This window comes from Pseudogymnoascus destructans (assembly GCF_001641265.1).
Source record: "Pseudogymnoascus destructans isolate 20631-21 unplaced genomic scaffold scaffold_41, whole genome shotgun sequence".
In the NCBI taxonomy this organism is placed as follows: Eukaryota; Fungi; Ascomycota; class Leotiomycetes; order Thelebolales; family Thelebolaceae; genus Pseudogymnoascus; species Pseudogymnoascus destructans.
In genome coordinates, this window is record NW_020167559.1 from 31,742 (window position 1) to 54,047 (window position 22,306).

At 52.6% G+C, this 22,306-nt stretch overlaps 5 protein-coding genes across 5 annotated transcripts; 1 reads left to right on the forward strand and 4 right to left on the reverse strand.

The window, feature by feature from the left end:
* Nucleotides 1-2,388: 2,388 nt before the first annotated feature.
* VC83_09423 (uncharacterized protein) lies at nt 2,389-4,088 on the reverse strand. The gene is made up of 2 exons (XM_024472862.1): nt 3,533-4,088; nt 2,389-3,481 (listed from the first exon to the last, which is right to left on the reverse strand). Exons 1-2 carry the CDS (start codon nt 3,935-3,937, stop codon nt 2,501-2,503), a joined length of 1,386 nt encoding a protein of 461 aa, XP_024319702.1. The 5' UTR covers nt 3,938-4,088; the 3' UTR covers nt 2,389-2,500.
* Nucleotides 4,089-4,110: 22 nt separating this feature from the next.
* Nucleotides 4,111-6,685, reverse strand: VC83_09424 (uncharacterized protein). The gene is made up of 3 exons (XM_024472863.1): nt 6,344-6,685; nt 5,338-6,295; nt 4,111-5,253 (listed from the first exon to the last, which is right to left on the reverse strand). Exons 1-3 carry the CDS (start codon nt 6,469-6,471, stop codon nt 4,780-4,782), a joined length of 1,560 nt encoding a protein of 519 aa, XP_024319715.1. The 5' UTR covers nt 6,472-6,685; the 3' UTR covers nt 4,111-4,779.
* Nucleotides 6,686-6,921: 236 nt separating this feature from the next.
* On the forward strand, nt 6,922-10,478 carry VC83_09425 (uncharacterized protein). Its single transcript, XM_024472864.1, has 5 exons — nt 6,922-7,302; nt 7,356-7,474; nt 7,545-10,039; nt 10,093-10,234; nt 10,310-10,478. Exons 1-4 carry the CDS (start codon nt 7,253-7,255, stop codon nt 10,186-10,188), a joined length of 2,760 nt encoding a protein of 919 aa, XP_024319707.1. The 5' UTR covers nt 6,922-7,252; the 3' UTR covers nt 10,189-10,234; nt 10,310-10,478.
* A 2,420-nt stretch (nt 10,479-12,898) lies between these two features.
* On the reverse strand, nt 12,899-18,237 carry VC83_09426 (uncharacterized protein). The gene is made up of 3 exons (XM_024472865.1): nt 15,805-18,237; nt 13,321-15,748; nt 12,899-13,249 (listed from the first exon to the last, which is right to left on the reverse strand). The coding sequence occupies exons 1-3, from the start codon at nt 17,742-17,744 to the stop codon at nt 13,220-13,222; spliced, it is 4,398 nt and encodes a 1,465-aa protein (XP_024319703.1). The 5' UTR covers nt 17,745-18,237; the 3' UTR covers nt 12,899-13,219.
* Nucleotides 18,238-19,120: 883 nt separating this feature from the next.
* GNPDA1 (Glucosamine-6-phosphate isomerase 1) lies at nt 19,121-21,636 on the reverse strand. Its single transcript, XM_024472866.1, has 4 exons — nt 21,536-21,636; nt 20,443-21,453; nt 19,603-20,297; nt 19,121-19,539 (listed from the first exon to the last, which is right to left on the reverse strand). Exons 2-4 carry the CDS (start codon nt 20,504-20,506, stop codon nt 19,192-19,194), a joined length of 1,107 nt encoding a protein of 368 aa, XP_024319704.1. The 5' UTR covers nt 20,507-21,453; nt 21,536-21,636; the 3' UTR covers nt 19,121-19,191.
* Between the last annotated feature and the right edge of the window lie 670 nt (nt 21,637-22,306).

The window sequence follows — 22,306 nt, forward strand, 5'->3', positions numbered from 1 at the left end:
CCGGCAAGCAGCATAAGAGCCTTCACCGAGTATTACGCCGGGAAACTGAAAGGAGGAGGGCATACCTTGACATCTTGGGACTGGTCAGACAGACAGCAAGAGCCAATTGACTGTCCAGATTGATAACTGGATTGACGTTGTTGGTGAGGAGGAGCGACTTAATAAGGAGTGAAGTGAGGCAGCAATGTTCTCACTTCGTCACAGCGGGCGCAGGATATCCGGGACTCACTCTCTGTAGCCCTTGCGGCAAAGAGGAAATACCAGAGGAATCCTCCAAAAAGTCGTGATAAGTCTATTGGCCAAAGAGCGCGGGAGCCCTCAGGCTTTGACGTAGACGACGATGAAGAGCTACAAAGTGATAACTGTGAGGACATCAGCTCTATCAACTGCCTCCTTTTGAAACCTCAACGCCAGTTTATCAAAGCACTTCTTTGTCATACTGACATTCGTTGCACTCAGTTTGCTATCAAACTCAAGAGCAAACTTGGAAATCTCCTCCTCAAACCTACAAGTCACTATACATATTTTGGCTTATCACACCAACAACAAGAGCAATACTACTCAACGATTGCTACAACCATCTATGATTCATTACACGTCATCGCTCCTTAGTTACTGGGCCGATATTACCACATAGCATATCTCTACAACCCTCTATGATTCATTATGTCACGGTTCACCAAGGCATAGGGCGCCAGTTGGGTATTATGAATTAAACTCAATCTAGAGAAGAAAGGAAAGAGAAGAGGAGCACTCGAGCAGTGGCTTGATCTATATACAGCTATTGTGGAGTGAATTCTCTTTAGCGAGACCAGTTCTGATAATTCACTCCACAACTGAAAACTTCGCTCCAACCCCGGAAAGCTCCCCACACCCCTGAACCCCCACTCGAGCTGCAAGGCGCACTTGATATCGTAACACATTACATGACATCACTCATACTACCACATGACATATCTCTACCAACTAGAGGCCTAGGAGCATGAACGATAGCTCTAAAAGCTCCTACGAACCTCTATGATTCATTACACGTCATCGCTCTTTAGTTACCCACAAGATTGGTTAAGTTATGACATAATTTGTCTATGACATAATTTGTCTATAGGGGTACTCTGACCTTGGACCTCCTTTTACTTCCTATAGGCTACGAACCTAAGAGATGGTTCTATGGGATTCTCTTACGTTGACTACAGTTACCAAGCCTGGTAAGTCATGGAAAGTCTTGGAAAATGAGAGAACTACACTCCTTTAGCATAAATAGGATTGCCCTTTCCTTAAGAAAGGGCAAGCAGACAATACAGTAAATCGACTATCACATACTTCCACGTCTTTTCCAAGCTTCCAAGCATTGATCTTGTTACTCCTTGTTTCTGAAAAGTCAGTGAGGTGCTAACCTCTGACTTATCCCTGAGTTCTCAGACTCAACATTTGTTACAACTTGTCTAAACCACTCCACTACATCATACACCTGATTGCTGCGTTGTGGAATAGTCTAAGCTACGACCCTTTGGCTCTTTTTCTAAGACAGTGTGTTGTCTTAGTAAAATCATCCCTTCCTTGGGTGGCTAGATTCTCACATCTGGTGCACCCACCATTACATGTTGCCTGCCAGAGGGACTGGGAGGTATTTTGGAAGAAGTATGGCAAATTCTCATCTATAACGAGGCTCTATAGTACTCTCCGGGGGGAGCGTATAGCAGCTGATAAAGAAGATACAGACTTAGCAAGGCAAGAGGTTGATTTTATAGCTACTTATATGCATCGTGGGGCACGAGGGAAAAGAGCAGTACTTATGAAGAAGGACATTGATATTGCTCGTTTATGGCAAGAAAACAATAATAGAAGTGTACAGTGGTGGCATACCTTCTAGTATAGTAGACTATAGGCTATATAGAGCAATTTACTTCTGAAAAATGATGTTTATATAGGCTATATATCAAAATTCTCGTTGGAAATGAGGAATCACCTGCGCATGCGCAGGTGATTTTTCACTAGTTTGCCGAATTCACAGGTGAAAAAATACGATGCGCAATGCGCAAGTGATTTCTCCAAAAACTCAAATTTTCCCTCGCCTACGGCGACCCCATTTTATCGTAAAAAAAGTTGACGACGTAGGCGTAGTGCACGTATATTACTATATAAGACGTTAATTTACGAGAAAGCTCGTCATTACCCTATACTATATCTCCAAAACTCGGTGGGAACGAGCCTTCTGACGCGTCGCGAGCGCGTTGATGGGGTGGCTACAGGGGGGTTGGGGCCGGCCCACTTGGTGGCTCCTTGGCAGCCAAACCCAAAGGGGTGCGCATCGTAACTAGTGAAAAATCACCTGCGCAGGTGATTTTTCACTAGTTTGCCGAATTCACTTGTGATGTACGTTATAAGTTATGAATCTATTGCAATTTAATATTCCAGCAAAAAAATACATGCCGCCAAATCTACGCTATGAACAACACAACAAAGTTCATCTATAATCCCACTCCCCTCAAATCCCCTCCCCTCAAACCGACACCTTCCCCTCCCCCTCTCCAATCCACGCCCTCTCCCCAAACTTCCACACCTCATCCACCACCAACTGCACCCCTCCCTCCCCACCAACCTCACTAAACACCACCAAATCCGCATCCGCCCCAACCACCAAGCTCCCCTTCACCCCCTCCATCCCCAGCACCCTCGCCGGCGTATCCGTCACAGTCTTCAGCGCCAGCGGCACACTGGCCCCCGTCCACGCCAGGAAGTTATTAACGCACTCCACGAGCGAGATCGCGGAGCCGGCGAGCTTATCGCTGCCCTCGAGCGTCAAGCGCGGGCCCGTCTTGACGATGCGTTCGCGTCCCGAAGAGCCCCAGGTGTACATCCCGTCCGGCAGGCCGACGAGGTGCATAGCGTCCGTGACGAGAATGCAGCCATCCGGGTGAGCACTCCAAGCGATCTTGACAGTCGTCGGGTGCAAATGCAGACCATCGACAATCAGGCCAAAGAACGGGCGGAAGTCGGTGCTGGAGCTGTAGGCTGATGAGGTGCTGGTTGGGCGGTTGGTTGGGGGCGTGGTGCGCGGGGCGGTCACTCCCGTGCAGCCGAGGACGCCGAAGATGCCGGGGTCGCGGTGGTGGAGGGGGCGCATGGCGTTGAAGAGGTGGGTGATCATGGTAGCGCCAGAGGCGACGGCGGCGCTGGCTTGCTCGTAGGTTGCCTCTGAGTGACCGATTGAGTAGACGATGCCGCGGGAGATGATCTCGGGGATGGCCTGCTGGACGCCCTCTTCAGGGGCGGCGGTGAGCATCTTGGCATTGTTGAGGTTGTCGCTGCCATAGCAGGCGACGAGGTCTGAGAAGCCGTTCGGGGCCGAGATGAGGACTTCGGTGTTGTGGATGCCGTTCTTGGTGTGGGAGAGGAACGGGCCTTCGATGTGAGCGCCGAGAGACTCGGAGCCGTCGGTCGAGTCGCGCGCGCTGCCTGATGGACCGAGGTAGGGTAGTAACTGTCGTTATCAGTATCACATATGGACACAGGAGTTGTAAATTATTCAAACCTTATGGTAGATCTCGCTCTTCTGGCTTGTCATCGTCGGCAAGTAGCTCGTCACGCCCGTCGATATTAATTGCCGATTCACCTCCTTCAACTTCTTAGGAAAGCTGCCCTCTTCCTCTGGGACATCCGAGAAGTTAATTCCGAACGCGCCATTTAATTGGACATCAATCATGCCAGGAGAGAGGATGCGGTTGCCCAGATCAACGACAACATCAGGGAGGCGCTGCTCGGTATAGAAGACATCCTGTCCATCAAGAATCTTCCCCGTGAGCGACGACACCCAGAGGTCTGCCCGAACGAGGGAGTTGTGGCGGAGGAGGCGGCAGTTGGTGAACCTGGTGATAATGTCTCGAGGAGCCCTTGCATTGGTTGAGCTAGGCATGTTGAATGAGGAAGGAATGAGCATCGGCCCAGCGGTAGGATGGAAATGAGATGAAAGAGCGGACCTATCGCCGTCGTAATTGAAGCGATGAGAAGTATATTACCTACATCGTGAATAACAATGAAATAAAGAAATGGACCTGGCCTAGCTACGATACCATTGAAGTATCAGATAGTGGATGGTTAGATCCAGAGGTGACTTGATGGTTGCGATGAATAATTGGGGTAAGTAGATGTGCTCCAGGCCGGTGTAACGTTGCCGAGTACGAGACCGACACCACCAAAATGTTTTTGGTGGGGTCCCGAGATGCAACCAACAACGTCCCCAAACTTGGCGAGACCCAATTGACCCATACAGTATGTAACGCCAACGTGATTGCCACCATAACATGGTAAAAAAATGAAGAGATTTTCTATTTTGTAGGTTAGAAGAATCAAAGCACTAGACATAGAATAATAGGCATGTGTCCGTGTTCTGAAATATATAATATGGATTTCAGGGTACAGTACAACATATATGACAATATGTGGGGTATCTCTCCAATCCTGACGATCATCGAGCCTCAACACAAAAATGGTAAAAGACCGGCTCGCATAGTGCACAGCCAGCCCTAGAACCAGTGCCTGCCTCCATATCCCCTCCTGGCATAGTTTAAACGCCCCCTCCACGTTTTGTCGAGCCGGACCAACGGGACTTTCCCCTGCGACGTAGCGTTGTTGCAAGTTGAATATTACCGGAGCTATGGGAGCACCCTTACTCCCTGAGACTAGGAACTAGACCGATTATACTGCCCATTGGCCCAAGCCATGCAACTGTGTGATGCAAGCACAGAGCCCCCCTGAACGAGATACTGGGTCTGGATACTTTCAGTCGTTCATGGCGGAGAAGTACCGCTTCGGTTTGGATCGCACTTCCTGGGCTTTGACTTCCGGCGCTCTCAAATGGTGGACGACATGCGGCCGATAGATGGCATCAACAGGTTGCATCCAATCATCCAAGCTGAGGGGAAAGTACTCGTATAGCTGGTCGAGCTTCTCGAGAGGGCTCGCAGCCAACGGTCTTGTTGGGATAGAATCCGTTGGGGGAGAGGCAGACGTATCTGAAATTACAGTATGGACATCGTCATCTGAAACTGACAGCCCTATAGGAGTTTTCTGTGCAGGGAGAGCGCGGAACTCCTCTTTAATCTCCGTATGATGCCAGTCCGTGGTCGGAACAGGTGGCCGGCGTTTTGCTGTAACTGGGGATCCGGACGCTAGTCTTTTCGCACGAGGTTCGACAGGACCTGGGGAAGGCGGAGTCGGATGAGGCCATGATAACACCTGATCCAATGGCGGTTGCTATATTACAGTTAGCATAAGCAGATGATTGGCCAATTCCCCTTATTGATAGATTGTTCCAGATGGCGCGAGGGGCGTGCTTACAATATACGACTTCTGTGGATAGTACTTGTTAGATGCCTGGGATAATGCCGGCTCGATCCATTGTGGGGTAGCTGCCGCTACACTCCCCGCGCTTCTCATGCGGTTCATTGGATCTGACTGTTTTCGCTCGCTGAGAGGCACATCTTTGCTGCTGTCAAAGTTCTTAGGGCTCCGCCCTCTGACGACAATTGGATTGGACTGGATCTCTGCGATCTTGATCAGCTGGCCGTCGCCTTCTGTCTTGGCCATTAATGTAATCTGGATTTGATAATGTTGTTGTAGGCCCTTCCGTCGGCCATTGTTTGCCGTAGCGTACTTGAATTGCAGTCTTCGCCATGCTATCGGGATATTGACGTATATGGGATCGGCTTCCTGATTTGACGACAAGTCTATCGGGATGTTCGCTGGTGCTGTCCCGGCCTTATCTTCCGATCCGGAGCTATTCGCAACCGCCGCCTTCCATGGCACTGATATAATTTCTGTTGGTTTTCCCTCGATCGACTCGGTGGCGGATAGCACCGCGACAAGGTCTTGAATTGGCACTTGTCCTCCTTGCTCCATGAGTGCCTCCGCCATAGTCCGGGATAGAATAATGGCTCCCGATATTTGAAACAGATTCCGTCGGTAGCATGTCAGCTCCAGCGGCCTCTCGACCGTCTCTCCTTCGAACACGTCCTCTGCAATAGAGAACATGCCATTCAGTTCCGCAGCTAAGCGAGGCCATGTTTGTCCTCCGCTGTCGAGAACCTGGGTCAAGTGTATAGGCGCACCAAAGCCCAAGAGCTTGTTGTCGAGATTCGCGGGTGAAAATTCGGGCACAGCAGCTCCTGGGTCGAGAAGGTTGTCGAAGTAGCCGCCGTTGTTATATGCCAGCGAGTCGTCAAAGCCTGGTACGAAGTCGTAGTTGTGGTTCGGAGTGAAGACGGGAAGGGACGACAAGTCCACGTTCAGGTCGTTGCTGCCACAAAAGTAAGTCCGCATGCTTCGACCGAGGTCATCAACGTACAACATAGCTTCCCCGGAGAAGTCTGACGCCTGGCTGTATGCCTCGGAATTGTCGCCGGCTCCCTGAGAGAGATGCATGACATCAACCACGGACTGCGACGACATGCTCAACCCATCGTAGCCTGCCATCTCACCATCGCTCGGTAATCTAGCATGCGATCGCAGTAGTTGGGTAGAGGAGTATATAATTGCTGTGGTTGAGGAAAGAATATTGTGGTGGATTTGTTGTTGATGAAGGTCTCATGGCTCTCGGTGCTGCGGGGATACCAAGAAGTGGTTGTGGTTTGTGGTTTGTGGTTGGGGATGCTTGGTAGTCGAGTACTTGTGGTGTACTTGGTCCGTGTCTCTCCATTTCCCCAGGTTATACTAGCATCTTAGCACTTGACTGGCCTTGTTTGGCACTGGATGAGCGGTGGATTAGTAGTGGATTGGTACTCTGTTAGTACCTTATTAGCAGCTAATTAGTAGCTCATTAGTGGTCGAGTTAGCGTGTACACCCCTGTGGTAACCCTGTGATATCCTTGTGACAAACCACTACACGCCCCTCCACCTCCTACACCACTTTTCTCCACTCAACCACAGGCCACGATAACCACGAAACCACCAAACTCTCTGTGGAACAAAACAAATTCAGGCATCTCCAACCCCCCCCATCTTGAGCCTCAATCGGGTCAAAATCATCGCCATTTATTCGCTATACTACCCTATACTACCCTATACTACCTATACCACCTATATTTACGGTCACGATGATTTATTATACCATTTAGCCTTATATCACTACTGATCTCGTGCGCCTCTCAGCCCGTGAGCCTATGTTCTCGCCTTGGTGATCTCTCATGGCTGGCGGCGACAGCTACCCCACCCGACTTTAATATATAACGAGACAACCAATTGATACCACGCAACAATGGCCGCTTTCCAGGAGGATTTGGACCCAATATGGGACGACATGGACCGGTGAGTTGTTCTACTGAGACTATTCATCGTGTATGCGGAACTGACGACCGCAGGGCTATGGGCCAGCTGTTCATGATGGGATGGGAAGGCGAGGAAGTCACGCCCCAGATCCGATCCCTCATCGCAGATTATGGCCTCGGATCTGTCATCCTGACTGCAAAGAACCTCAAATGTAGGCTGAATCTCTTTTTCTTTTCCAAATACTGGCCTTTTTTCATTGTCACACCACTAACACTGCCCAGCTGCGGCGGACACGGCGAGACTCGCCCAGGAGCTCCAAATAATTGCCCGAGATGCTGGCCACCCCGTTCCACTGATTATTGCTCTTGACCAGGAAAACGGAGGTGTCAATAGCTTGTACGACGAAGAGTACATATGCCAGTACCCGAGCGCTATGGGTGTCGCAGCTGCGGGATCCCCAGACTTGGCATACGAGGTAGCAAATGCCACTGCTCTGGAAGTGTCGTCAGTGGGAGTCAACATGATCCTTGGTCCTGTTCTAGATGTGCTAAATAATGCTCAAATACAGCCGCTTGGCGTGAGGGCTGCAGGTGATGACCCTCATGAAGCCTCTCAATATGGTATCGCGTCTATGAACGGATACAAAGATGCGGGTTTGACGACCTGTGGGAAGCATTTCCCTTCATACGGAAACCTCACGTTTCTCGGATCTACTTTGGATATGCCAATCATTACGGAAACTCTGGAACAACTTAGCCTGGGTGCTTTGGTGCCATTCCGCAACGCAATCAATGCAGGCCTCGACGCAATCATGGTCGGCGGCTGTGCTATCAATAATAAAGACATGAATATCATGCATGCCTGCCTCTCAAAAGAGGTTGTAGATGACCTACTACGGCGGGATTTGGGATTTAACGGAGTTGTCGTGTCCGAGTGCTTGGAAATGGAGGCGTTAAACGTTGATATCGGCTTCCGAGGAGGCTGTGTTATGGCTATAGAAGCTGGTTGTGACCTTGTCTTGCTTTGCCGCTCATTTTCCGTCCAAAAAGAAGCATTGTCAGGACTGAAAATCGGACTCGAAAATGGTATGGTCTCAGTTGACCGAGTGCGAACATCATTACGCCGGGTCCTGAAACTAAAGGCTAGCTGCACATCTTGGGAAAAGGCCCTTAATCCACCGGGTATGAAGCTCCTATCGAAATTCCACGAGTCTCATCTTGCTCTGTCAACAAGAGCATATGACAACTCGATAACGGTCATGCGCGACAACAACCAACTCCTACCGCTCTCTCATACTGTGTCTGAGAGTGAGGATCTCCTTCTCCTTACCCCGCTTCTGAAGCCCTTACCAGCGTCTGCTGCTACAAAGTTCCTCTCTGAGGGCAAAGCTACAGCCATCGACCACGATCGCTGGATGGATCGCGGATCTATCATGTCTGGCGAGGGTGTTTTCAGAGAGCTCGGCAGACAGCTGGCGCGCCAACGGCGCGGAAAGCTCCTTCATACCTCATACACCGCCAACGGAGTGAGACCTACACACGAACACCTTATAGAGCGAGCATCCTCGATTATTGTCGTGACTGCGGATGCAACTCGAAACTTATATCAGTCAGGTTTTACGAAGCACGTCTCAATGATGTGCTCGTTACCAACCCCGACAGGGAAGAAGAAATCCCTCATTGTTGTATCGGTCTCCTCTCCGTACGATTTCGCCCGAGATAAGAGTATTGGGACGTACATTTGCACTTACGACTTTACTGAAACTGCCATGGAAGCCCTGGTTCGCGTCCTATTTGGACAGCTGAGGCCTCAAGGAAGTCTCCCAGGATCGTTGCGGAAAGTTGCAAAGGCCCAAAAATCCCGGCAAGCGTGGCTGGTGGAGTCCTATTCCGAGAAAGACGTCAACTCTCTCAACAGCTTGATACAGACCGTATCCAAAGCCTCAGTCCCCGGCTCCCCGTCACCCCTCTGGGGTGCCACCGCCCTATCCTTCTCTCTCGGCGACCCCGCTATAGCAGAAGCTCACTTCGTCGTCCGCAACTCCAGCACCGGCGCCCTCTACGGCTTCTGTGCCACCTACGCCACCGCTACCATCGGCCACATTGGCGCCCTATTCGTCGACCCAGGGAAGCGCAGCCTCTCGATCGGGCACTCCCTATACCAACGCGCTCTCCGATCCCTCACTACCCGTCCCGGTCTCCAGAGTATCAAGGTCGGTACGCGCATCCCTGCCATCTATCCCGGCGTACCGAGCACGGAGGGCTCCATCCCCCGACTGCGGAGATGGCTGGGCGCGTCACTCCCAGCCGCGGCGACGGTGTCCTCCCACCAGTTCGCGAGCTGCATTATTCAGGACCTGCATCACTGGGCGCCGCCGGAGCAAGTCGTAAAAGCGGCACAGCGCTTACACGTTGATTTCGATCTAATCCACGGCCTCGGCGCGTTTGATGATGAGGTCGCGGCGCATATCTCTATGTTTGGCAGCTGGGAGCAGTATAAACTGTATACGCTTGCGCTAGCCGATGCGGAGGCGTGCGGGGTAGTGAGGGCGAAGAGCAGGGCTGATGGACGGCTTGTTGGAACGGTTGTGTTGTGTCGATCGAGCACGCTGCTGTCGCGGTGGCATCCGCATCTTGTTGGAGGGAGGTCAGGGGGCGTGCTATCGCCGATTGTGAGGGCGGGATACGAGGAGGATGGGGCGTTGCTGCAGGGGCTGTTGCTGTTGGGGGTGAGGCAGAATAAGGCCCACAGGGCTTGGACGTCGTATTTGGATTTGGTGAGTTTGAATCCCTTGCTGGTTGTGGGAGTGAGTGCTAACGTTGAAAATAGGTGCCTACTCAATTACTAGAGACGATTGCGCCCTTGGGGTTCAAGGTATTGAATTCGTTTACGGATCTTGGCTGTGAATTGCTGCAGCGAGGATGATATGTATTTGGGTTGGAAATATGATCAAAATTAAACAAAATTAACTGTATTTGCAAATCTCTTCCGGCCTATCTTCGTGAATTGGTTTTGTGGATTTCTAACAACAGTTGGGCCCCTTTAGGATATGAAACATACTTGGTTGAGAGAACTGCATTGGGAGCAATACAAACCGAGAAAGGAAGCAGTGGGCTAGAAACTGATAAAACCCAGCGGGGTCATGTATATGTCAAACCGTAGGCTCCGGCGACACAGAAATGTAATTGTAATTTCCAAAAATATTTAATCAAGAGGTTGATCTATACACCGAGCAGCCGGACTCATCGGCCTGGACGTGGTAATGTCAAAACCGATGTCAACATTGTGAGTGTTATACGCTCCCATACAAAATACAAAATAGAATTTGAACATAGCGGTGGGGCCATCCCCACCGCTATGTTCAAATTCTATTTTGTCCTTGACCATCGTCCTTCTCGTATTATCATCAATTCCAGCACCTAGGTATAAATACCCTTCTTTCCTATTTGAACCTTTGTCTTCCTTCATCGCCATTAAGACCAGTTTTCTTGCAAAAGCAGCTAATTACCTCCAGCCCCACGGTATCATTACCACCGTCGCTGATTCCTGTCACCCCCCAACCTACCACCACCGATATATATTACTACCGTCACCATTGATTCCTGCTGCCGTTATCATGCTACCCATCTCTCATATAACCCATCATTCTTCCGCTCGTTAAATAGTAAACCAGTTTCTCTCTGCAACCACCGCTCAGTCTTACCGGCACACCGAGCCTCAAGGTTACCCTCGGTCCTGCATTATAGTACACTGAGTGAGGTAAGTCTTGCAGGCCTCTTATATCAAAATTTCGTACCATCCAATCACTCTTCTCGCAAAATTCTCCCTTACTCCCCCATCCCTTTGCACCCGCAAGATCAGCATCACTGCTGACCTCAACGCGAATAAACTTGGCGACATCGTGTTCGAGATTGACCTGCTTGGCAAGGCTCAGAGATGGCGGAGGTGACCATGCGTTCGCACAGCCTCTCTTTTATCCTCGACTCGTTCGGTGACCGCGTCAACCTTGCAATAGACCTGCTCGAAACTACCATCGAGATGACACAGCGTGCCAGTATCGACGAGAGCTGGACGATGCAACAGCAAGCGTGGCATCACTCATGGCTGTAGTCCTCCCTGGCCCTGTGGTTGCTGATTCTTGTCACCACTCTCCTTGCCAGCGCCACCGCTCTCCTGTCGCCGTTCCAACACCCACCACTCGTAAAATTCATCCTCTTCCAAAAAATATCATACTTCCAACGGTATTTGTCTATCAAGCGGACACACTGGTCAGCATGTGACAACGCAACGGCAAGCGTACGTACGCGGCCACGAAACTTTTCGCTCCTGTGCATTAGTAAGAAGTGGAGAGTCTCAGGTGCTGTTATACTAAAGTTCAAAAATAGAAGCTGACCCCCGCACCCCTTGCCTAAGTGTGGAAACTCCAACTCCAGTCTCACTCCCTATCCTCTTGAAGCCATACCACAGGTGACAACCACACACAAAATGCCCTACCCAACTCATCCCCCGCACGCATATAAGAGCGGAGCAGTATCCAGGCGCCTCTCCTAAATATAATAACAATAAATGGTACGGTTGTAGAAATATACAACTTCTCATCTGACGACAAAGGCAACGAAGACGGCGAGGATGAAGACGACGCCGACCCACGGCTATCTCTTCTGCGAATTCCTATCCCCGCCCCGACAACCAGTGCTCACTTACTATTGCCGCGGGCTCTCCTGTTGTCGTAGCTCTCCTGTCACCATTCCAACACCCACCTCTCCCAGAATCCACCACGCTTCCACCCAAAATTTTCATGCAGTCAACATTATATCCAGCGCACACACTGCTCAGAATGTAACGACGCAAGCCCACCGCATACGTACGCGGCCACGAAACTTTTCGCTCCCTCGCATAGAATGAGAAGTGAGGACTATTGAATGCTTATATACTATAATTCAAACATAGCTGCTGATCCCCTCCCACGGCGCCCCAAAAAGGAGCCCCTTATTTCCTCTCTGTGAGCAAACTTCAGCCCATCACTTCCTGCACCGCTTCTCTATCTGACGCCTTCCCTCGTGTGACCTCCCACATCTAATTATCAGACAATCCTCATGGCTCTCTATCGCCATCGTGGTTCTACGTTGGAGGAGAAGGCCAGGAAGAACAGGCGGGTGCTGTTGACAAGGGGGACTGTCTAGATATAGCAGGGCTAGAGAAGGTCAGATTCGAATTGCTTGGGGCCATACGAATGTTCGAAGAAAGCAGGGCCGCGGGGGGGCGAGTGGGTGGTCTCATCTGACGATGAGGATGAAGACGGTGGAATGCCCGGTCCGTGAAGTTGTCTATGAATTCCTGTTACCAGTTACCGCCCGGTCACCGATATTAACTATCGTCGCCGACGCTTTTCTGTCACCGTTCCAACACCCACTTCTCGTTAAAATCCACCCCTTTCCATCTTGGAAATATTAAACACCGATACAGCGATAACGCTACTGTATGTGAGGTAGGTTTGAATGGATGGTCTCTCTCTTTTGATCCGTGTTTAAACACGGTCTGTTTGCATGGAGAGCTGGAAGCAAGAGCTTCGCACGATTATATGGCGTTTCAAACCCCACCAACTAACCAACAAAACCAATAACCAATAGTTATTCGTTATTTTTCTATATTTCTCTTTTAAACCAAATATCTATATTATCCTACTGAACCATTCCACCATATAACCCCCCCTCCCACAATCTAAAAATAAAATTATGCAACTGTCTCAGTCTGCGCTTCCTCCAACCAGGAAGACATTCTTTTAAATATGGCCATATATGTTATGCACCCCATCCCATCCCATCCAATCCCATCCAATCCCACCATTTTAATATATCCTCTTACTTACTGTACCGCCTTCTCTCCCGCGGTCCCATACCATGTTGTACTGTATTACTTTGTATAATAGGCGCCTCTCGCCTCAATCCCGGTCCACTTACCGTCTATTAAAATTCAGATATCTCGACTACAATCACCATATGTTAGCAACTCCTCTATAGCACATAACAGAAATCGGCTAGGAAGGGAAAAACTCACAGCAACCAGCAAAATTGCAATATTACTCGCGATAAACGCCGCAAAAATGCCCAAATCCCTCCAGCGATTCGACCAATGCATCTCCATCCCCTGCAGGAACTGGTCTCCATTCTTGAACGCACAGAACTCGCAGTTGCTCCCCGACTCGTCGACGAGGTAACCCGCGCCGCCCGCCTTGAAGAAGTTAGCCATGTACTCGCCGCACGTCTGCCCGATGGGGGCGATGAAGCGGTTCAGTTCCCGAGCGGCGCAGACGACTTCCCGGCCCGTGAGCTCGGTGGCGGCCATGCCGCCGATGAGGCGGCTGAAGGGGTCCAGTTCGTAGAGCCAGGCGCGCCAGAAAGCGGGCATGGCGGCGGGTGGGAGAGTAACACCGCAGAAGAGTGCGAAGGTGATGATGACGAAGGGGTTGAGGAGGGCGGCGATGTAGGGGGAGGGTGTGAGGGCTGCGATCATCTGGCCGAGGGTTACGGAGAAGAGCTCCGTGATGAGGGTAATGAGGAATTGGTATCCTGCGCGGGCGGGCTCGGAGGAGAAGCCCGGCATGTAGTATAGCGGGAGGAAGAAGGCGACGGCGCAGAGAATGGAGTAAGGCATCTCGGCCACGATGAGGGAGGTGGCAAAGGCAAACTGCGAGTACATCTTTGAGCTAGACTCGCGGTAGAAGATTGTGCGCGAGATGGCGTACTTGGGCTCAACCTGCGAGAGCACGATAGCGGGGAGCACGGTAACCTGGAACATGACGAAGACATGATACTGGAGCGACGCGCGCGACGAGTTGAGGTTGAGGTAGGTCAGCCCTGTAACGAGGCCAATGACGACGTGGTTGAACAGGCGCGTGAAGCCGTAGTTTGGCGACCGCCAGAACGAGAGATTCGTGCGAGCCTGGACGATCCGCAGCTGGTGCATCAGAGGCGTCGCGAACTCGCGCGCGTCGGCGGTTTCGGTCGCAGCACCCACCTCGGCCATCCGCTTCGCTTTCATGCTGGTGATCTGCGCCTTGACGGTTGCGAGTTCGGGGCTCTTGGCCCAGAGGTCCGCCCAGTCATGATCACCAACACGCGCGGCCTGGCCGGCGCCGATGGCATCAAGCATGGTCTCTGCGGGGTTGGCATTGCCAGGGAAATCGGCGCCGTGTCTGTGGAAGTAATCAAGAAGAGTTGTGGCCTCCGACCCGATGTCGCCGAAGTAGACACAGCGTCCACCGCGCTGGAGGAGAAGAAGACGGTCGAAGTTCTCGAAGAGAGCAGCGTTTGGCTGATGGATAGTACAGAGGATAGCTTGGCCGGCAGCCGCGAGCTTCTTCAGGAAACGAACGATATTGAACGCAGATTGAGAGTCGAGGCCTGAAGTCGGCTCGTCGAGGAAGAGTAGCAACTCCGGCTTGGCAGCAAGTTCAACACCAATCGTAACGCGCTTGCGCTGCTCAACAGCGAGCCCGCTCTCGGGGTGTCCAATAATCGCATCGGCCATATCCTCCATCTCAAGGAGTGACAGGATCTCCTCGACATAAGCATACTTCTCGGACTGCGGGACATCAATGGGCTGACGGAGATCAGCCGAGAAGCGCAGGGCCTCACGAACAGTCTGTGTCGGCTCATGCACATCCAGCTGCTCCGCATACGAAGTTCCGCGCTGGAATGCAGTGCCAGGTTTCAGACCATCGACCAGAACGTCACCGGAGATGACGCCGATGTTCTTGCGCGATGCGAGCACATCGAGAAGAGTGGTCTTGCCCGCGCCTGACGCACCCATCAGGGCTGTCAACTCTCCAGGTTTCACGTACCCGTAGATGTTGTTCAGGAGGCGCAGTTGCCCGGAAGGAGTCGGCACATCGTAGTTGAGCCCCTCCCAGGTCAGGACGGCCTTGGATTCGATCTTGAGGTCAGAACTTGTTCCCTCGACTTTTCCGGTGCGTCGCGCCTCGCGGGTGGCGATGAGAGACGCGTTTAGCTCGTCGGTCTCTTTGGTTGGGTGGGCGAAGGTCTTCGCTGCGTTTCCGCCAGCGCCGAAGTTCAGCAGCTCGCCCGTGAGGATGTTGACGGTTAGGAAGAAGGCGCTTAGAACGACGAGTATTCCGAAGTTTCTCCAAAGGTCGCTCGGGCTATACGCAAACGATGTCTGGATGTAGTCCTTGCCAGAGACGATCGGGTTCCCAGGGATACTGCCGGCGAGCGTGCAGACTTGGTGGCTTATGTTTCCATAACCCGGGCCGTGGGGAATCAAGGACTGGCCTGTGCAGGTCAAGTCTATGCGACTAAATTCATTGGCCATGAGAGATGAAAAGCCGAGACCGAATGGGTTAATCCAGAATATCCAACGCAGCCATACCTTCTGGGACTCGTACTGAATCAAATACCCCGTGGTAAGGACAAAGAACGTGATCGTGATGACGGCGAATTTGATAGCATAATCGAAATCAGGGCAGCTATCCACAAAGTCAGCAAAGAAGAAAAGCACTGATCCAAATCCAAATCTACATACCAGCATCCAATGACTCTGAAAAACAGCGTCATCGTCAAGTACCCTAGCACAATAACAATATAAAACGTGAAGAATGCGCCTGCATCCCGCGCCAGGTTACACAGGAAGTAAACTATCAGCGAGAACAAAAAGATCTGCATCGCTGCAAACGATAGATCGACCGCGATCTGGGCTACCCACAGGACGCTTGGCCGATGAAACGTATACGCGCGATGTTTATTGACAATCGGCCTACCCAGCATAGTGCTCGCCAGTTCGCCGAAAGCCTGAAAGCAATTGAACAAGAAACTAATAAACAAAACTCCGCCCCTCGTGAAGGCGCCAGCGCTTGTCTGCGGGATGTTGTGCCAGGTGGTACCGACAACGATGGCGATGATGAGGGATGTGCCCCAGGACACACACAGTTGGAACTTGTCCTGCCACTTGATGAGGAACTGGCGGCGCATGAGAGCCCAGACCTGCATGTAGAAGGGGACGGAGTAGACGGAGTGAGCGGTGCCGCGACCGCGTTTGCTCTCGGTAACGGCGACGCGGAAGTCCTCGTGGCTCTGACGGTTGGGCTCGAGAGAGGTCTTGTAGGCGTCCATGGAGCTCATGAGAGACTCAGAGAAGCTGGAATCGGTGAAGGCCTGAGCAAGGGTGTCGGGGGTGTGCGGCTCGTAACCATCGACGTATTCGCGTTCGAACTCGTCGGTGCATCCAGTGAGGAAGTCGGGGGTAGTCTGACGTGGCTTCTCCTTGAAGCCGAGCGACTCGAAGTATCCACGCGCCTGGTAGGCCGGGCCGAAGAACGCCTGTTTACCGCTGTCGATGACGAGCACCTTGTCGAACTGTTTGTAGATGTTCTCACTGGCCTGGTAGAGCGAGACGAACGTCGTAGCCTGGTAAATGTTGGTCATGATACGCAGGGACTTTGCATAGTCCAGGGCAGTCGACGCATCGAGCCCTCGCGTCGAGTTATCCCACGCGCAGACTGTCGCGCCTGTCACCATCATCTCAGCGATGGAGACGCGCTTGCGCTCTCCCCCCGAGATACCGCGGACGAACGCTGACCCGACGACGGTGTTCGCTGTGTGCTCGATGTTAAACATCTTCAGCAGCGTCTGGATGACGCGCTCCTTGAAGTTCCCTTTTGACATCCCTTCAGGTCGCTTTCCGGGGATCTTCGTGTCCAGCGCAAAGGCCAGCGTCTGGGCCACGGTTAGGGTGGGGTGGTGCACGTCGTCCTCTTGGTTGTACACAGCCTCCCCACGGTACTGCTTCGCAAATGTCTGCGCATCGAAAGGTCCGTAAAACACATCCCCCTCGACGCCCGTATATCCAAACCGCTGATTCGCAATGACCTTCAAGAAAGTGGTACACCCGCTGCCCGGTCTTCCAAGCACGAGGACCATCTCTCCCGGCTTCACCAACCCCCTAAATCCCTTCAGGATGTCGACCTCGCGCCCTTTCTTCCCCAGACCAAGGATCTGCTTCCCCGTGGCCCAGACATTAAAGAAGTCCGTAAACGCATCCGGGAACGTCTTGATGAAATTCGCAACCCCACCATGGCCCCTCACGGTCAGACCGTCCCATAGAACCCCAATCTTCTTGGCACGGATCCCGGCCACCTCGTCCGCCTCTCTGTTTCCCCTGAGCGTGCCCTCGAGATCAAAGGGTTCGCTAACCGTGCTTGTCGAGCTGACCTTCTCGACGTCCTTTTCGCCGTTGGCGCCAGCCTCGGATTTGCGCGTGGCCACGCAGGAGATGTTCGTCAGCTCCTTCTCCAGGGAGGCGAACTCGGCTTCAGCACCGGCGACGGAGACGCCGCTGGTGGGCTGGACGAAGCCATTCGGGTTGCTGCTGCGGGCGGCCTCACGCTGCTTCTCGGGGTCGGTTGCCGTTTCGAAGGAGGAGCGGGAGGGCGCCGAGGAGACGGGGGGGATGGCGGTGTCAGCCATTGCGGGAGAGCCCGATGATTGGTTGAGGGTGAGTGTTGTTCACTAAGGGCGGTAGGTAGGTTGTAAGGCGGGTGGTATGGAGAGTATGATATCGTGAGACCAGTATGTGGTGGTGTGAGGGCGAGGCTGAGCCCGGATGAGGTGCCAAACGAAGGAGACGGGGGGAGAAAAGGAGGGGGGGGGGAGGGGAGTGGGGAGAGAAAGAGAGCAAAGAGGTGAAGAGAGGAGAGAGGGGGGAGTAGAGGAGATAGGGTAAAAAAAGAAAGGCAAGCAACCTATACGACGACTGGGAATATGCTAAGGGCTATGTAAATGGTGGGGATCCTGACAGGACCCTTATAAATCAACTTTTTTCCATTTTACCCCAATTTCATGGCGTCCCGATGCCAGGAACGCGCTGGACAAGGGAGCCAGTGGGAAAGGTTAGCAGCGGAGGGAGTAGAGTATAAATTGAAGGAGCACAAGTGCCAAAATACGTTCGATATCTCGATATTTACGCTATCTCGATGGTATTTACGGGACTATGACTGTAGTAGAGGTTAGTTAGTGTTTTTGCATAAGTAAAGGCCCAAGGCCGAAGCCAAACACGCCGAAGCCACCACATTCCCGCATTTTTCACAGGCTTCGGGCGCTACATAGGGTTTAGTGGCGTTGGTACTCGAGTAGGGTCGGATTGTCGATGATGTTAAGGCACTAAGGCACTAAGGCACGAATAGCGAACAGGCATAACCACGGCCTTGTGAGGCAAGAGCCATGTTTTGGTTGGCATGCACGGTGAGCATGGTGAGTCAAGCGGCGTGGTCTACGTTGTGATTAGTATGAGATGATCTGGAAGGGCGGTGTGTGTGATGGGGATATGCTGTACGTACTTACTCGTACAGCCATCACGGTGAAGGGCTGGAGGTTGTAGCCGAGAGGGCGGTATAACATGGGGTGGTATGTTGGATAGGTGTCGTTGTTGAGAGGACGAAGGTTGAATTTGAGGTTGAAGATGCTGCAGGAAGGGATAGGGGGGGGAGATTATAGCACAGCAGTAAGACGTGACTCCCACAATGTTATACCGACGACTGACTCCATTATTCTGACCCTCTTCCCAAGCAACTCTAACCAAAAAATACCTCACCTCCCGCCCAAACCACCACCAATCCCAAAGTACCTTTCAACTAACCCTCCCCTCCGAGACGACTACACGTCTTCTGCAGACATTGCTTCATTCCACAGCATATACGGCCTTTCCATATTATCGCGGTGTTGCATGGCAGAGGGAAGGGTGGGGTATTAACAGGTAAGTTATAATATCTACAGAAAATGTCCGTCCAGCCGCGCATCACGCTTTCATCTGCCCCTTTCCGTTTGTCCATTCAATTTCACTCCGTTCATCCCTCTCTCCCTCTCTCACTTTCTCCTTTCATCCATCCAACCCCCCCCTCCCTTTCCCTCCCACCCACTACGCCTCAATCCTCGACGCCATACTGTCCACCTCCAAGTCCCCCTTCAGCTCCACATCCCCCGCACTCTCAATCCTCGACGCCATACTATCCGGCACCAACTCCGGCGTAGCGCTCCTGACAGGATAATCCGTCGCCGGCGCACTAAGCAACATGCTCGTCGTCGGCTGCGGCGCCAAGATGGTGGGCGCGAGTTTGGTGGGGACAGTGCCGTTGGTGGTGATCCCGTTGGCGCCGTTGACGTAGTGGGCGTCGATGGCGGGGGGCCGGGGGCCGGTGCGCGCGGCGGAGGGGAGGATCTGCTCGAAGCCCTGGGAGGCGGCGACGGCTTCGATGGATTTGAAGTACTGCGGGTTGGATTATTAGCGGGTTGCTCCCAGAAGGGGCGGGGCGGGGCGGAGGGAACTCACCTTCACAGTCTTAACCTGCAACTCCAACGTCGCGTCCTCGTCAACCACAATCATCGGGTGCGGGTGCAACTGCAGACTCGACAGCGTCCACATATGATTCACACCCCCCTCAATACACCTCTGCAGCGCCAACGCCTTGTGCGCCCCAGTGATAACAATCACCACCTCCCTCGCCTCCAACACGGTCTGCACCCCCACCGTCAGTGCCATCTTCGGCACCTTCTCCACGTCCCCTCCGAAGAACCGCGCATTCGCGAGGATGGTATCATACGCGAGCGTCTTGACGCGCGTGCGACTCGCGAGGGAGGATCCGGGCTCGTTGAAGGCGATGTGTCCATCTGGACCGATGCCGCCGAGGAAGAGGTCTATTCCGCCGACAGAGCGGATGGCGGCCTCGTAGGCGAGGCACTCGGCTTCGAGGTTGGGGGCGGTGCCGGAGAGCATGTGGATGTTTTGCGGGGGGATGTTGACGTGGGCGAAGAGGTGGGTGTACATGAAAGTGTGGTAGGAGGAAGGGTGGTTCTGGGGGATGCCGATGTATTCGTCCATGTTGAAGGTGACGACATTCTCGAAGGAGATGCGGCCCGCTTTGTAGGCGGCGACGAGGAGGCGGTAGATGACGACTGGGCTGGAGCCGGTGGGGAGACCGAGGACGAAGGGGTGCGCGGGCGTGGGGTTGAAGTGTTTGATTCTGTCTGTGGGGTGTGTGTTAGTTGGGTTGAACCGTGGGAGGGTGGGATTTGAGTGGGAGGGACGTGAGAGTTGGGGGATGTGAGTTGGGTGCGAGAGTGAAGTGGCGGGAGGAAGTGAGGTGTGAAGTGAGAATGGAGCGAGGCATACTAATGGTATAGTTGACGATATACTCGGACGCCGAGTCTGAATTCTCGCGGATGATGAGACGCATGGCTGCGGTTGTGTTGTGTGAAGGTGTAGATAAGAGGATGGTGGATTGATGGATGGATGAACGACGCAACAGCAGTTTATCTTCGTAGAGCCAGCTCGAGGTAGACAAAATAGATCTTAGACAAGCTCAGCAGGTAGGTCGGTAGGTTGGTAGGTAGGTGGTATATTAACCAAGACAACATCCCCTCTTCTCACGATATTACTTCATATAACAAAACACCAAGCCACTATGTATGAAAGTATAGGATCGGGTGTATGAAAGAAAAGAAAATACCTATCCAACCCTCCCCCTGGCGGGGACCCTGATGGCATATCTACCTCCAGTCCCCGCCCTCCCCGCCGGCTCGTGGACAGGTCTGTGAAGAGTACAGTACTGACCACGACCCCCCACCGACCGAAGCGGCGTCGATGGTGGTGACGATGGTGGTGGGTTGGTCATCCCCGAAGCCTACGTAGGTGGGGAAGAAGAAACGTGGGAATTGGAGAACCCCATCCATGCCGACGCGGGGCAACAGTGACGTTCCATACCCCACCTGGGAGGGAGGAGGGAGGAGGGAGGAGGGAGGGGGTGATATCCCCCCCCATCCCCTCCCGCCCCTCCCCGCTCCCTGCCTTTGGGAGTTGACGTTGTATGGTCGGCTTGGTGGTCGGCGTCACCCGTCAGTCACGTCCTTTCTGCCTTCTTTGAGACTTGGCAGGCAGGGTAAGGCAGGTCGTCGGGCCGGATGCGGCAATGTTTGGGAGATGTTGCCACAGTTCTGTTGCCGCTGCAGCCGCTGCAGCCGCTGTCACTGCCAATCGAGGAATTGGCATCAACCTCTTTCCATTTGAAGCGTTGGATTGTAGATTGTGGATGTGGTTGTGGTTGTGGTGGTGGATATGGTGGTGGTGGTGGTTGTGTGGTGGTGGATTGTGGTTGTGGATTGTGGTGGTACTGATCTCTGAGTACTGTAGCATCGTTAGTTACTCCAATACCGGCGCTGGTGTTCCACCCGCAGGAGGCCGAGTAACTTGGTGGAGTTGTACTAACTTAGTTGAGGTAGTGGTAGTGGTAGTTGTTGTTGTTGTAGTTGTAGTGGTAGTGGTAGTTGTTGTGGTAGTTGTTGAGGTAGTGGTAGTGGTAGTGGTAGTGGTACTCGAGTAGTGTGTTGTAGTTGTAGTGGTAGTGGTAGTGGTAGTGGTAGTGGTAGTGGTAGTGGTAGTGGTAGTGGTAGTGGTAGTGGTAGTGGTAGTGGTAGTGGTAGTGGTAGTGGTAGTGGTAGTGGTAGTGGTAGTGGTAGTGGTAGTGGTAGTGGTAGTGGTAGTGGTAGTGGTAGTGGTAGTGGTAGTGGTAGTGGAAGTGAGTGGAAGTGGTAGTTGTTAGTTGTGGTAGTGGTAGTGGTAGTGGTAGTGGTAGTGGAAGTGAGTGGAAGTGGTAGTTGTTAGTTGTGGTAGTGGAAGTGGAGTAGCGTGGTTAGAGAAGTACTTTAATTATATAGTAATATACTATAGCACCCAAAGTACTTTGTTAGACAGGTTACCTTTGCTAGATAGAGTAGTACCCTGCTAGATAGAGTTGGACGGGGATGAGATGGAACGTTGCAGGTTACCACTCCTACGCCCGTTTAGCTCCTACTACCCCCGTTCAGTACCAGAGCCGCCGACGACAATCGCTGCTAATCTGCTTGCCGAGTACCGCCGACACTACGACCACTAGCTGCCCCATCCACGCCTACACTCTACTACTCAAATTCCAACTCTCGTCTCTCTTGTCTGTCTCGTCTGTCTCTGGCCTGCCCTGCTTCCTCTTTCCCCTTTAATC

Coding starts and splice junctions, on each gene's coding strand:
- VC83_09424 (XM_024472863.1), bottom strand. CDS start 6,471: ATGGCAGGCTACGATGGGTTGAGCATGTCGTCGCAGTCCGTGGTTGAT. Junction 6,296..6,343: donor TTCTCCGGGGAAGCTATGTT/GTACGTTGATGA, acceptor CTTTTGTGGCAG/CAACGACCTGAACGTGGACT. Junction 5,254..5,337: donor ATCCACAGAAGTCGTATATT/GTAAGCACGCCC, acceptor ACTGTAATATAG/CAACCGCCATTGGATCAGGT.
- VC83_09426 (XM_024472865.1), bottom strand. CDS start 17,744: ATGGCTGACACCGCCATCCCCCCCGTCTCCTCGGCGCCCTCCCGCTCC. Junction 15,749..15,804: donor TTCAGAGTCATTGGATGCTG/GTATGTAGATTT, acceptor CTTTGTGGATAG/CTGCCCTGATTTCGATTATG. Junction 13,250..13,320: donor TTGCAATTTTGCTGGTTGCT/GTGAGTTTTTCC, acceptor TGGTGATTGTAG/TCGAGATATCTGAATTTTAA.
- GNPDA1 (XM_024472866.1), bottom strand. CDS start 20,506: ATGCGTCTCATCATCCGCGAGAATTCAGACTCGGCGTCCGAGTATATC. Junction 20,298..20,442: donor TATCGTCAACTATACCATTA/GTATGCCTCGCT, acceptor CACACCCCACAG/ACAGAATCAAACACTTCAAC. Junction 19,540..19,602: donor TGCAGGTTAAGACTGTGAAG/GTGAGTTCCCTC, acceptor TCCAACCCGCAG/TACTTCAAATCCATCGAAGC.
- VC83_09425 (XM_024472864.1), top strand. CDS start 7,253: ATGGCCGCTTTCCAGGAGGATTTGGACCCAATATGGGACGACATGGAC. Junction 7,475..7,544: donor GACTGCAAAGAACCTCAAAT/GTAGGCTGAATC, acceptor AACACTGCCCAG/CTGCGGCGGACACGGCGAGA. Junction 10,040..10,092: donor GGACGTCGTATTTGGATTTG/GTGAGTTTGAAT, acceptor CGTTGAAAATAG/GTGCCTACTCAATTACTAGA.
- VC83_09423 (XM_024472862.1), bottom strand. CDS start 3,937: ATGCTCATTCCTTCCTCATTCAACATGCCTAGCTCAACCAATGCAAGG. Junction 3,482..3,532: donor AGAGCGAGATCTACCATAAG/GTTTGAATAATT, acceptor TGATAACGACAG/TTACTACCCTACCTCGGTCC.